A 14,039-nucleotide genomic window follows, 5' to 3' on the forward strand; every position below is an offset into this window, starting at 1 on the left:
CAGCGATGCTGCCTCCCCTCTCACTGGTCCCTGGGAGCCCTTTTGCAGAGATTGTGTCAGCATGGATGCTTCAAAATCTGGGTCTCTCCAAGGGCTCTGAGGCCCTGCTCTGACGAGCCTGGGGGTCCAGGTGGCAGGTTCCTGCAGCCCCACCCCGTCCCTGGCTGGAACCCCCACAGGTTCCTGCCCCATGGATACGGCCCATGGCTGGACTGGACCTGCCCACTTCCCCTCCAGGGCAACAGGATCACTTCCTGGCTTTCTTTTCTTTTCTTTCTTTCTTTCTTTCTTTCTTTCTTTCTTTTTTTTTTTTTTTTTGATAAATGAAGACAACTTAGGTTTTACAGCAACAAAAACGTGATTAATGTACAATCCATGACAGCATCATTCTCCAGACGGGCAAACCTGTCTCTCAACAACCCACCCCCAAGAAACCGGATTGTAACGCAGATGCCAGGAAAAGGGACTGGTTTCCCAAAGGAAGGATGCTAAGTAACCTGGGGAAAGCGTTCCAGGTCATTGACTCAGACCAAGAGGCCGTGCACCCGATCAGCAGGATGTTATAGAAACAAGGTCCCGCTGTCACGAAGGATAACTGTCTGTTCTACAAGGGACCCCTACCGGTTCAGTTTCCAAGCTGTAGTCCCTGGACGACAACTCATAAAAACTACTACAGCTGCGTCCTCGCACTCACGCTAAGTGCGTATTTTACTTTACATCAATTGTATCCATGTGCTTAAAAGTTAGAACCATTGTAACAGCACTCATGAGTTCACGAGTTCATCGTGTTTTCCTCTAATAGAGAATATATAATATAGAGGAATGATGTTTTAACACATAGTTATTCAACTTCAGCTATCTGCTGTATATCAGTGGCAGGGATTTGTATCATGGTTTGGGAACACAGATCTAGTCTAATTTCCTGCCACGGAGGGGAACACGGAGGCCCAAAGAGTAGAAAGTCTTGGGAAGGTCACGCTCCGGGCTTCCAGTTCAGAGGTCCTTCCCCTGAGGCCTGACTGGCCCATTCTTGCCGTCATGAAACACAGAAGAGAGGTGTTGGGAGCTCCAGCCAAAAGTGACCGCTGTCACCCTCTTGCCAGGTACAAGTAATACAAGTCATCTAACTAGAGACACTGCTTTTGTCCCCAGAGGTGGCGAACGGGTTTCTGGAGGATTACGTTTGTTGGTCAGTGTCTTTTACAAAATCTTAAGTGAGAACTATTTTTTCCTGGGCTGTATTTCCCCGTAGCAGGCATGGGGAATCACATTTGTCCCAAACCAGAGAGGACCAGCCGAGGCCAGCCAAGGACTTGATGAGGAATCAGAATGTATGGACAGAGTGAGCCAATGAGCCTCAGAACCTGCAGGACAATGGCGTCCCTCGCACAGAACCTCAGCTACGGGGCCTTCTGAGCCGGCTCTCCTATCTGTGCCACTGCCGGGAAGGGTGTGCGGGCGGCAGGACAGGGGCGAGCAGTCACTTCTTGAGCTCGGGGGCTCTGGGGACCAGACGGGAGAGGGGAGGCACTGACAAAACCATATTAAAATCGCTGTGGGGATTTTTAAAAAAATCACCTCTTTGCTGCCTCACAGAGTCTGGAATAAAAACGGAGCCCAACAGAAGGTGCCCAATGAGCCCGGCATAAACTAGCTTGGTTGATGCCCTTTTCTCCTCTGAGCAAAACTGCTTCTTGTGCCTGAAAAACACAAAGCTTTGGGATGCCCCTTAGATCAGACGAGGCACGAGCCAAAGAAACCACACACCATACAGACACGGGAAGAATACGTCATTTTCGAATCTTCTCTCCACTGACCCACTTCCGACCCCTGCTTCTGTAGAAGTGAAATGTCTGTAGGTTGATGGCTTCTCCCCGCCCTGGCTCCCACTGACCACAGCTAGGGCCTCAGAGACCCTTGGGCCTTTTCCAAAATTTCTTCTCTGATTTGGGGGTAGTTAGGATGCTCTCCGAGGACCTGGGAACAGAGGGAGAAAGGGTGTGCGGCATCAGGCCCCTGCCTGTCACCAAGCCCCCTCGCCCCTCCTCCTGGTGCCTCCCAGCCGCTGATGGTAGCTTACCGTGTGACAGACTTCAATGGCCTCCACAAATCTCTTATCCTTCAAGTAGTTGAAAGCGAGTTTGAAGCCTGTCCAGGGGCAGAGGAAACACACGGTGGCACCTTGACCACCCAAGAGCCAGGGTGGTGGTCCTCCCGCCCAGCTTCCTCCTCACCCGCATGGGCCCTGGCTGGTGGCCTTACCCACGGCCGGGCTGGCGTGATGACTGTACTTCCAGGCCAGCTCGTAGTTGGCGGCTGCGTCTTTGTAGGCCTGCTCCTTCTCCATGATGAAGCCCATGTACTCATAGGCCCTGAAGCAGGACTGCAGGGAAAGCCATACCGGATCCCAGCACAGGGTGGAACCAGCGGTGGGGGGAGGGGACACGGGGCGGGGGGCGGGGCAAGGGAGGGTGGGGAGCCGCATTAACGCCCACCTCTCACCGACTCCAGCAGCACCCCCACCTTTGCTGGGGAGGGGTCACCTGTGCGCCCCTTCTAGGATACCCCTATGCTTGCATGGCCCCTTTCTCCACAGTGCTCTGCACTGACCTGCAGGCCCCTGGACCTCATGAACCCTTCCCATCTCTCTTCACCATCCCGCATTCCCCTCTCCCGGCTCCCCGACTCTGCGCGCCTCCTCTCGCCTCGCCCCGGCCCTTGCATCTCCTCTGCCCCCACGCCCCGCGCGCCCCTCCCGGCCGCCTGGACGGGGCGTCCCCGCTTCCCCGACGGCAGCGCGCCCCCCCTGCCTTGTTGTATTGCACGCAGCGCCGCAGCAGCTCCGAGGCCAGGTCGAACTTGCCGCCCTGGCAGTAAACGTCAGCCAGTAGGAGCCAGCTCTTCTCCAGGTCCTCGGCCTCGTCCGGCGTCCACGGGGCCTTGGCCAGACGCTTCAGCTGCGTGCGCGCCTTGGGGACCTGCTTCAGCAGCGCGTGGGCCTGCGCCGTGGCCAGCAGGGCGGGGACGCTGTCCTTCTGCACACGGGTGGGAAGCGGGCGTCGGCGCGCTGGGCCCCCCCAGCCCGGCCCGGCCCCTCGCGGCCCACCCAGCGAGCCGGCCCACCTCGGCCTGTGCCATCGCGATGAAGGTGCCCAGCGCCGCCTCCACGTTGGCCTTGTCCCTGGTGGCCAGCAGGCAGAGGCTCTGCAGCAGCCGCAGCTGGGTCTGGCCCCAGTCCGAGCGCGGGTAGAAATCGCGCAGCAGCTTCTCGGCGGTGCGCACGGCGTGCTGCTCGAGGGCCTTCCTGTTGGTGGAGCTGCGGGCGTCCGACGTGAGAGTGGCAGGCTGGCAGGCCGCCTGCGGGCCCACGGCCCACGGGCCCTCGCGTGGTCTCTACCCTGCCACGTGGCTCTCCCCGCTTTTCCCAGGGGCCCGGCCCCTGCACCCCGCCTCCCCTCCCCCCCCCCCCCCCAAGCCCCGAGGTCAGCCGGGCCCCTACTTGCTCTGGGCCACCAGGTTCTTGAAAACCTCTCCGCCCACGACCTCGTTGTCCGGGTTCAGGCAGATCTGCACCATGTAGTAGGTGGCACTCTGGCCCCAAGTGCTGTCCTTGCGCGCCTTGTTTAGGAACTTCAGTGCTTTGTTGGGCTGCCCTATGCGCCTGTAGTGGAAGTGAGACACAGATACCAAGAACCAGAGAGGGAAACTGAGGTCCGGGGAGTGCAGGGACACACGGGCGCCACTCCCGGAGTCTGCAAGGAGCGGGGCTGGGTGGCTGGTCTCCCAAACGCCTGCCCCACAAGTCAGTCGAATTTCTGCTTCCCTAGTGCTGAGCAGAAGCCCAGCTTGCCTGCCAGGAAGGGCCCCCTGCAGGGAACTGCCCGACGACGCGCCCACTCCCCAGCTCACCAGCAGTAGATGCCTCTGCAGTAGTTGAAACCTGGCTCCAAAGGAGCACGGCTGGACAACCTCTTGACCAATTCAAAGAAGACAGGGGCATCCTCAAGTCTGCCGCTTCTCCATAGCAGGTCAATTAGTTTATTCCATGCCAGAAAGTTGTCTACAATAGGAGAGAAGATGCCAGGCTGTGAAAACCAACGGCCAAGTCCGATTGGGCGCTGTGGCCTGGCATGGAGAAGTGAGGGGCCCAGCAGACACTGCCTATTTGGGCTGAGCGGGGACCTCCCAGCAGCTTCAATGTCTCCCCTGGTCTCCAAAGCTGAGCAAAGAATAATCATCACACTGAAAAGTAGCAGCTAGAGCTTACACGGTACGTTAAGCATTAAGGGCTTTACCTACACACACCGAGGTAGCTATTTTTCCCTTTCCACTGAGACACACAAGTTTTCGGCCAAAAGTCACACAGCTGGTAAGTGGAAGACCGTGAGTTAGACGTAGGCAGTCTGGCTCCAGGACCCCGCGCTCCTAAGGGCCGCAGTCTGCTGGGCCTCGGGGCAGAGTTGGCTGTGGGCCCGCAGGGGCTGTCGTCTGAGCCTCAGGTGTGGCGGGAATTTAGCTACCTAACAGGGAGAGTTTCCAGCCACCTCCAGGTGGCTGTCACCTCAGAAGGGGGCTATGTCCAGTCCAGTGGCCGTGATTTGGAGACAGACAGGCTGTCCTGGGTCCAGGGCCAAGCACTGCCCTGCCTGAGACCAGGAACTGGCCCCTCGGACTCGGGAAGGGCCAGCACGTTCCATCGGTGCTTTATCAGTTTCCTGTCTCTCTGGGAACAATCAGAGAGGAAGGGGCTTCCTCTGCCCAGTCAGGAAGGAGGGGAGGCGGCCCACCCTTGTGGGGGAGAGCAGCCCTTGCTTGGTGGGAACTGACGCAGGCCATCTCAGTGGGCAGTCTTGATGTGGGCAGTTCGTTACCTGGTGCTTTCTCCAGGACTTGGTGGTAGAGATTGACGGCAGCTTCGTGTTTCTGTTTTCGAAACATCAGGTCAGCCATCATCTGTCAGAAAACACACAATGCTCCGGGACTCCTGACAGTTCGCCTGGCTGTGGTGGGGAGGCGGGTGGGCGTGGGGGTAAGCAGAGAAGGTGGACAAGGACGTCCAAGGTCGCCTCTCTGGGCCCTGGGAGGAGCGGCCACAGGAGGAGCCCAGAAGACAGGGCCTGCTTGGGGTGGGAGGAGTGCGGGGGTGAGGTCACAGGTGGGAAGGTAAGCCCAGGGGTAGACACCAGTGGGTCCCTTTGACAGCCAGCAGAGCCGGACCCTCCACCCGTGTCCGAGAACTGCCAGCTGCAGGCAGTGGAGGCAGAATGAGGACTCCCCACTCCTGTGGGGCGGCCCTGGCGGTGGTCTGGGTGTTAGGGAGAGAAGTCAGACTGGAGAGGCCTTTTCCCACATATTTCTTCTTTAAATCCAGGAACCTGTCCACCCTTGCCTTCACCCACTGTGGGTGTGGTTTCCCCTGGAGCCTATCAGCCTCCCCGCCTCCCCTTGGATTGGCCCGGGAGGCTGATGTTGCCCCGGCTGCCGGCCCACCCCTACCACGTGAAGGGCATCAGGCCCAGTGCTCAGTCCCCTCTGCCTGGTGGCCCCTGGGGGTGGGTCAGCCAAGCATCGGAGTTATGGGGCCGGGAAGCAGCCCTCGCGCGGTGGCGGGGACCCTGGGGAGGGCGGGGGGGAGGTCCTGTGGCCCCATACCACTGAGGCCATCTCGTGGCTCCTCTCCGTCTGCAGGAGATCGGCACAGTGCTGCTCACACAAGTCCAGGTGGCCCTGCAGCAGGTAGAGGCGGGCCAGCTCCAGCAACACCTGGGACGAGGCCGGATGTGATCAACCAGGGAGCATCATGGGAAAACTCGGGCTGGTGTCTCACTCTCGCCTAATCCATTTTTATTAGTTCCACCTTCAACATATGTCCCCGGCTCCCCCTTCTCCCCCAATCATACCACGTGTTTTACTAACCAACCTCTGAAACTAGGGGCCTGGGCAACTCGTCCTCCTCCTTTGGCTTGGACCTAGCCCCCTCTGGGCAGCCCTCTGTGGTAGCCTCTGGGCCAGGCAACCGTCTTCTGAGTTCCCGCAGTGTGCAGACCCACATGCAGGCAGTGGAACTAAAAATGTGCTCATCTGTCCCTCTGCCCGAGGCAGTCTGTGGGCAGGGACCCTGTCCTGCCCCCCGTGGCCCCCCGGGCCTAGCACCGTGCCTGGCGCGTATGATACGTCTCTTAAATGAGTGCGTGTTGAGCGAATGAATGGCTGTCACTAAGCTCTTCACCGGTTCTCCTAGTGTGGACTCCAACCACCACTGCCTCATCTGGGCCACGCCCCCCTCACGACTCTAAACCTCCTTGGAAGCTTAGTCTGGCTTCGTGCCCAAAGACCCCTGGCAGCCACGGCTGTCACTGTGCCCCCGCCTCCAAGGGGGACCTGAAAATGCCAGACTAACATGACTTTTGGGAGCCTCTTCCCCGCTCTACCCTGCACAAGGAGCTGTCCGAAGTGAGGCCTCCCAGTCTTGGTCCAAGGGCTGATGGCTGAGGGCCCTGGGGTCAGCCAGAACAGGCTCCCCACACTAGGGGTCCCGGGCCCCTTGACCTGCAGCTCCTCAGGGAGGCACAGGGAAGGACCCGGCCTCTGCCCCTAGTCAGGGGACTCCGCAAGGCAGCAGGGCCCAAGAGAAGGAGCAGCCTCTGGCTTTGAGGACCCCACCTTATTGTCATCAGGCGAGTAGAAGAGGGCATCCTTATAAAACCGTACTGCCTTGGCAAACTCCTTCTCTGCCAGGTGGTGCTCCCCAAACTGGACACAGATGGAGGCTGCCAGTTGTTTCTGGGAGGGGATCATTTCTGGTTGCTCCAGTGCAACATGCTTCAGGATCTGAGACTGGAGGTCCATGGCCTTGGGAAATTCAGTAAACTCGGGATCAGAATCCCGGGGCCTGATGTGCCAGATCTCAGGCCAATTCACAGAAAGAATCCCTACTCTCGTTTCTGGGTCAGCAGATTATCAGAAAGGGCATCTCAAGTGCCCTTGAGCAAATCTGGGTCACTCTGGGCAGGCAAGGCCCCTGGCTGAGTACTCAGGAGGCAAGCTGCCTCTGCCCCTGGGGCAGGAACGGAAGCAAAGGCACTCAAACAAAACACTCTGTTGTGACTGTACTTGTTTACCTGTTTCCATCACGCCTTGATACTTACCGTGTCTAATTTGCTCTGGCCCTCCTACGGGCTAGAAGAAGCACACAGTAGGTACGCAGGGCAGGCTGCGTTTTGATGGATGCATTTGCTCTGAACGTTGCCCTGCTGGGAACTTGGGGCAGCCTCCACAAATATCCACAACATAAAATGATCGAGTAACCAGGGAGCATCGGGACAAGAAGAATTGATGATGCCGGGGTTAAGTCTTGGGAAGTGGGCACAAATCAGCACTCGGCTTTCTAAGGGCCAAACGGGAGTGGGAATCCAGTGGGAAACAAGGGAATAAATCGTCTCAAGCCGTCAGAGTGGGCTTTCCTGGTACAAGGGCAGAAGGCATCTCGGGAACAAGAAGCCAGCCACACCCTTGTGGAGAAAGAGCGAGGGAGGTGGGATAGGAATGGCCAGGAACTGTCCCACTGGGGCAGCCCAGGGGAGAAAAGAGCTTAGGTTGGGACAGGCCAGACCTGGTTCAAATGTCAGCTCCCCCATTTACTGGCAGTCTGACTTTGGGCACATTTCTTAACCTCTTGGAGCCTTATCTGTGAAATAGGAATGTCACAGTGCATATCTCAAAGGGCTACTGTGAGAATTAATAAGAAAGCAAAAAGCCCAGTACAGAACCCACCATAGAGCATTCAGTGCCCGGGAGCTGCTCGCATTGTCCATTATTATCCCACGGGCATCCCTGCCGACTCCCTGCTTTCTCCGACCCAGCCCAGCCGGGCTTGGGGCACTCCGGGGCACCATCAACAAAGAGCACAGGTCGGGGAATAAATGGAAGGCCGAGGTCAGAGGTGTGACCCAGGTCCTCTTTTGAGTGCCAGCCCTGGAGCCTTCCAGACCTGCAGTCCTATCCTTCCTTTTATAGCTCCTACCAGGAAATGGCCAATAAAGAGCTTGAGTCTATTGTCTAATGTCGATTACCTTGTTCAAAGTTCCCATCACGTCTTCTTTTTTATGACTCTTGTAAACCTTTGCCAGCAAAAGCAAGCACTTGACATTGTTCATCATGGATGGGAGGTCTTTGGCTGCAAAGAGTAGAAACTACTCCGATTTGAGTAGAAACTCAAATCAGTGTTCTCTGGTGCCTGGGAAGCCAGGGATGGGGGAGGTAGGGGACTGGGCTCAGGACCCCAGCTAGCGCCCATCCCCATTCCGCAGGAAGAGACTGCAGGGTGGGGGCAGTAGGCTAGGGAAGTGACTTCGAAAGGGGCCTCACCAAAATCGTGTTCCAGTGCCTGTTTCAAAACTTTTTCTGCTTTGTTGAACTTCTTTAACTTCAGGAGCAGTTCAGCGAGATCACAGCACAGAAAGTCCTGTCCATTGATCTTCTGTGCAGCCTCATAATAATTAATTGCCTTTGGGCAAACAGGAAATATTGGCCTCGGGGTCTGGTTCTACCTTGAGTGCCTCAAACCATGTTCTCCTCGGCGGCCACCACACCTGTGTGTCCCTCCAGAACACAGAAGCCTGCGATGAGAAGGCCCTCCCAGCTGGCAGAGGGCTCAGGCTCGGCGTGTGTGTGTGTGTGTGTGTGTGTGTGTGTGTGTGTGTGGATGGCTTCTGAATTCTCCCCTAGCCAGCCCCCCTCCCCCACCCACTTCAACAGGGAGCTACGGTGGGAACGCAGCCACTCCCTTCCCATCCAGAAACTTCCACTCATGCACCCCCCTCCCTCTTCCCTGCTGGGCTGGCCCACACCTCTCCCCACCCCAGCCTGGCCTGACCTTGGTGTACTGGTGGGTCTTCACATAGGCTTGCCCGATCCTGCTGACCAGCGATGCATCATGGGGGTTCTTTCTATAGGCCTCGTCATAAGCCTCCAGGGCCTTCTCAGGCTGGTGGGGAAAGCGTCCAAAGGTCTCGGTCTCTCTTCTCTCCCACTGGAGACATGAGATTGGGGGGCCACTTGGCAAGGCCACGAGGCTTTCACTCACCTCCTGAATGTTCATGAAAGCATCCCCCAGTAGCAGGCTGGTGTGGGGGCCAGGCAGTTGTTCACAGAGCTCCCTGCAAAAGTAACCAAAGACTTAGCTTGAACCTATGCACTCTTTGTGTTTCTGAATTCATCTCCAACTCTTCTTTCCCACTCATTCATTCATTCATTCACCTAATACTTACTGAAAGCCCACTGTGCACGAGGCACTGTGCTAGCTACCTTAGTCCAAGCTCTGCTTATCTGTTATCTGGACCATGCCAGAACGTCTACCCTTTCTTCTGGCCTCCAGTCCTAACCCTCTAGGCCCCATCTGCATAAGCAGGCATCCTGCTCTTTCTAAAACTCCGGTGTGGCCGCGTCACCCCACCCCACTGTTTATTAGTGTCCCACCGCTCTTGGCTTTGCCTCCCCCCCGCCCCCGCCCCCCAGCGCTGCCTCCCACCTGGATTGCCTAGATAGAGTTCTGCTTGAGGGAGGGGCTGGGAAGGTCAAATCATAAAGACAGCTCTCCACCCTCCTGCACCTCACCTTGGCCACATCGAGTCACTGGACATTTCTTCAAGGAGGGGCAGAGTCAGGGGCCAGGGCAAAAGTGCATACCCGTGGTTCCCACCAGAATGTGGGCCATTCGGGGGAGGCCAAGCAGGATGGATTCAATTCTGTATCTTCAGAACTCGGCAGTGAGCCGGCCTGGCTAAGCTATCACGCTCAAATGCGGACCCATGGGAAATTCTGTACTTGCATTGCATCTAACACACTTGGAGGGTGCAGACTGGAGACCCAGGTTGAGGAAACACAACCTGGAGAAGCCACTCCCTAAAACACCACCGGGAAGGAGGCTGTCAGGGCGCTGCCTGGGGCTTACCGGTAGCAGCCGATGTAGAGGCAGATGTCTTTGCGGGTCTGCAGGTAGATGTTGGCCATCTTCTCCTTGGCTTCCACGTAGAAGGGCTGCTTGGGTGTGATGTTCCTCAGCATGCTCAGGGCCACGTCCACGTTCCCACTGCTCAGGGCCAGGTCCACATTGGCAATGGCGATGCGGATCTCCTCCGGTGTGCCCCTGAACTCGTTGATGGCGTCCTGCATGACCTTGGTGGCCTCATGCTAGAGCATGGGAACCCAACAGACCTCCGTTAGCTGTCACCCACCACGGGTGACCTGAAAACACTTGAAATCTCTTGGAGGCGACTTAAAGGGATCCCTCTTCCCACTCCTGCCCCCAGAGAGAAATGAAATATGGAGACAGCCAGGAGCAGCCTTGCTCCACGGAAGGCGAGGGGAGGATGGCTCACATCCACCTGCAGAGAGGCTCCAGTGGCAGAAAGAAGAGAGGTCCCTTCAGTGTCCACCACCACTCTTCCTGGGGGCAGGGGAAAGGTGCCTGGCTAGCTGGGGGTACAGAAACCCTCGACTGTTCCTTAGCACCTCTACATCTGTTGGCAATTCCTTCTTGTGGGAGACCGATGGATGCATCTCCTTGTAATTTCCTGCTTTCGGTCAAAAGTATTTTAATGTTATTGTATTTGGCACGTTAACGGTCTGTTTCAATTATTTCCTCATTATATTCATGCCCTTGGTTATGTTAACAAAGTTGCTTTCTTTCCCCATTTTGGTACTTTCGGACTGGGATTCAGCCTTACCAGACATTTCTTCCTCAATCTCTGCTTTCTTTTTGTTTGCTTGGTATATTTGTATCATCTTTTTCCTCTCATCCTGGGCCCTTTGGTGTTTGAAGTATAGAGAGTAAGGGTTCTCTCTGTTGCTAGTTTAAACCACTCTGATGCCTCTTTTATTTAAGAGGTACATTTATTTCATTTACAATTTTGTTACCACAGATACATTCTTGGGTTTTCTGGCAACAGAAAAGTTTCTGTTTTCATTTTTTTAAAAATATTTATTTTTTGAGAGAGAGAGAGAGAGGCAGCATGAACAGGGGAGGGGCAGAGAGAGAGGGAGACACAGAATCCCAAGCAGGCTCCAGGCTCCGAGCTGTCAGCACAGAGCCCGACGCAAGGCTCAAACTCACAAACTGGAAGATCATGACCTGAGCTGAAGTTGGATGCTTAACCGACTGAGCCCCCCAGGCGCCCGTTTTCATTTTTACATGCTGTTGTGTTCGGCTTTATTTCTGCCTTTATGACCTGGCTTGGTCCTTTCTTTTCTTCTTAACTCTTGATTAATGTGGTGGAGATCGCCTCTTAAATTCTACCAAGAGTCATCTTTCTATTAAGAAATGTCTTGTGTACATTTTTTCCCCACACTCTATAAAGTGGAAACAATTAGTATGCTTATAATAATGCCACCTTCTCCCTGAATTTTTTTATAGGATGTTATTGTTATTTCGATTTTAATAACTTTTATTTTAAGAACTTAGCAATTATACTGGCTTTGGGTCAAAATTACTGTAATTATTTCAATGCAATTAGATTTATTTAGATTAGTTCTATGTGTCCTTTTACACCTCACATTTTTTCCCACTTATAAAAACTTCATTTTCTTTTGTGTTTTAGTTGTCTGGATTATATCAGCACGTAGGTTGTTCAAAAAAAAAAAGTTTAATTCATACCATAATTCTTGAGTTATTTAATTTTTGTGTTATTCAATTTTTTATACTGGGGGACATCCTTTCCCCCTCAACACTTTGTAAATATTGTCTGTGGTCTTCCTGAATTCAGTATTGTTGAGTAAAAGTCTGAGGCTTGGTTGATTTTTTTTTTTTTTCCTCACAGTGGGTAATCTGCTGCCTACCCAGATGCTTGTTGGAACCTTCAATCACCTTGTTTTTGGTTTTGTTTTTAAGTGTTTATTTATTTTTGAGAGAAAGAGAGTGAGTGGGGGAGGTATAGAGAGTGGGAGGACAGGGGATCCGAAGTGAGCTCTGTGCTGACAGCAGAGAACCAGAGGTGGGGCTCGAACTCGCGAACCGTGAGATCACGACCTGAGCTGAAGCTGGACGCTCAACTGACTGAGCCACCCAGGTGCCCCCAGTGACTGTTAATCCTTGGTTCCCATGACTCCATTAGGATATTAGCATTAGGATTTTTTAAATATTTATTTACTTATTTATTTATCTGTTTATTTATTTATTTAAAAGTAATGTCCACACCCAACGTGGGGCTCTCCCCTGCTCCATTTCTTCTCTCTTCTGCAGGAACGTTTATTTTGCCTTGGTTGGATATGTGTGGTCTCTCTCTTTCTTACCCGTCATCCCCTCACATCACTTCAATGATTTTCTCACCCCTTTCCTGCATCAGAGAGCTTCAGCAAGGGTTCAGCCACTTTCTGTTTTGTCTCGTGGGACTATAATTTTCTAACGGCATCACTGTTTTCTATGCTTACTTGCTTTAATTCTGCCAGCTGAACACCTCTGGGGATCTCTGGTGCTCTGCCTTGAGCTGGTTTTACAAGATTCCATGTTTCCATTTTCATCAAATGTAGACAAGTTCTCTTAGAAGTACTTCTTCTTAGGGACGCCTGGGTGGCTCAGCTGGTTGAGTGTCCGACTCTTGATTTCAGCTCAGGTCATGATCTCAGGGTTGGTGAGTTCGAGCCCCGTGTTGGGCTCAGTGCTGGCAGTGTGGAGCCTGCTTGGGGTTCTCTCTCTCTCCCTCTCTCTTCCTCTCTCTCCACCCGTCCCCTGCTCACATGCTCTCTTTCACACTTGATCTTAGCCAAAAGGCCAAGAAGCGATCACATGCTCTCTTTCAAAATAAATAAACTTTTAAAAAAGTATCTCTTCCATTTTTTATAGAACTCTTTCTCCCCAAGTGTAATCTTCACTTGTCTTTTGCTTGTGATTTTGTTTCCTCTCCCCTCTTTCCTCCCTTCCTTCCTTCCCTCCCACCCTTTCTTCTTTCCTTCCCTTCTTCTCCTCCCTCCATCACCTCTGTCCTTCCTTGTAATCACCATATTGGACCCCTTCCTCAAATGGGACTGGTCCCCCCTAACCTGGCCCTTTGCCCAGGATCTAGGCTGGGGACGGACAGGGTCTAGCACAGCTGCCCTAGGCTCACATTTCCCCTGAGCTTTCTGTGGGTCTTCCTTTTGGGGGTGGGCTTAATGAGAAGCTGGGGTCAGGACAGAACCCCTGGCTCACTGTGAAGGCCCCAGTCTGCAGATCTGTCATCTAAGCAAAGCACGCGGCAGAACTCTTTTTCAGGTTATTTCCCTCCTTACTTTCCTCGGGCCACGTCTCCTAGAAAGGAGCCCGGACAGAGACAAGCAAGGAGGCCATCTGACCAGGGAGTTCTTGCTCAGTGGCCCTGCCCTTCCACGGGCTGGACCCGAGTCCCTCTAGGAATGCCCCTGCTTCTCCCCGCTTGAGCACATCTCCAGTTCAGAAGGTTTCAAGCAAAGGCAGGAACCTCGGGCCCCGCCTCACTGCACCCTGCTTTCTCTCTTGCCCACCGATGGTAAGTTCCAAAAGGACCTTGCTAGCTTCTCTCCTCTATCCCCAGCTGCCAGATGGTGCCTGGCAGCTAGCTGGCCCTCAATCAATAGCTGAATCGACTGACTGAATCGACTGTGCTGGGATGTGGCCGTTCCCTAGGTTTGCTCTAGGTGGACATTCCTTCTCCACTTTTAATTCCTGTGCTCCTTTTGGCAGATTTAAAGGAGGAAAGGACAACAAACAGGCTTCCACATCCCCACCTCTACCCAGAAGGCGGTTTTCTTTTTTAATGTTTATTTTTGAGAGACAGAGAGAGAGAGTGAGGGAGACAGAGGGTGCATGGGGGGAGGGGAGAGAGAGAGGGAGACAGAATCTGAGCCGGCAGCACAGAGCCCTATACGGGGCTCGAACTCACGAACTGTGAGATCATGACCTGAGCGGAGGTCAGAGGCCCAACCGACTGAGCCAACCAGGCGCCCCCCAGAAGGCAGTTTTTAACTTTAAGGAGAAAAGGGCCTCGCGAGCTGTTCCTTCTCTATGGCAGCCAGATGCCCCCGTACTG

At 54.3% G+C, this 14,039-nt stretch overlaps 1 protein-coding gene across 2 annotated transcripts in view; it reads right to left on the minus strand.

Moving 5' to 3' along the window:
• Positions 1 to 1,773: 1,773 nt before the first annotated feature.
• The window catches only part of TTC21A (tetratricopeptide repeat domain 21A), a 34,722-nt gene continuing 22,456 nt past the window's right edge, over positions 1,774 to 14,039 (minus strand). Inside the window, exons 15-29 of one of the 2 annotated variants that reach the window (XM_042955826.1) lie at positions 9,953 to 10,191; positions 9,086 to 9,158; positions 8,876 to 8,986; positions 8,368 to 8,506; positions 8,073 to 8,176; positions 6,664 to 6,852; positions 5,653 to 5,763; positions 4,872 to 4,953; positions 3,910 to 4,060; positions 3,500 to 3,661; positions 3,124 to 3,316; positions 2,811 to 3,035; positions 2,263 to 2,383; positions 2,081 to 2,148; positions 1,774 to 1,977 (exon numbers count right to left, since the gene is read on the minus strand). In XM_042955826.1, the coding sequence (XP_042811760.1) occupies positions 1,900 to 1,977; positions 2,081 to 2,148; positions 2,263 to 2,383; positions 2,811 to 3,035; positions 3,124 to 3,316; positions 3,500 to 3,661; positions 3,910 to 4,060; positions 4,872 to 4,953; positions 5,653 to 5,763; positions 6,664 to 6,852; positions 8,073 to 8,176; positions 8,368 to 8,506; positions 8,876 to 8,986; positions 9,086 to 9,158; positions 9,953 to 10,191 (2,046 nt within the window). In that variant the 3' untranslated portion in view covers positions 1,774 to 1,899. The remainder of the gene's footprint in view (positions 1,978 to 2,080; positions 2,149 to 2,262; positions 2,384 to 2,810; positions 3,036 to 3,123; positions 3,317 to 3,499; positions 3,662 to 3,909; positions 4,061 to 4,871; positions 4,954 to 5,652; positions 5,764 to 6,663; positions 6,853 to 8,072; positions 8,177 to 8,367; positions 8,507 to 8,875; positions 8,987 to 9,085; positions 9,159 to 9,952; positions 10,192 to 14,039) is intronic. The other variant, XM_042955827.1, reaches the window with a different exon arrangement.

Source organism: Panthera leo, chromosome C2 (genome assembly GCF_018350215.1).
Source record: "Panthera leo isolate Ple1 chromosome C2, P.leo_Ple1_pat1.1, whole genome shotgun sequence".
NCBI lineage: Eukaryota > Metazoa > Chordata > Mammalia > Carnivora > Felidae > Panthera > Panthera leo.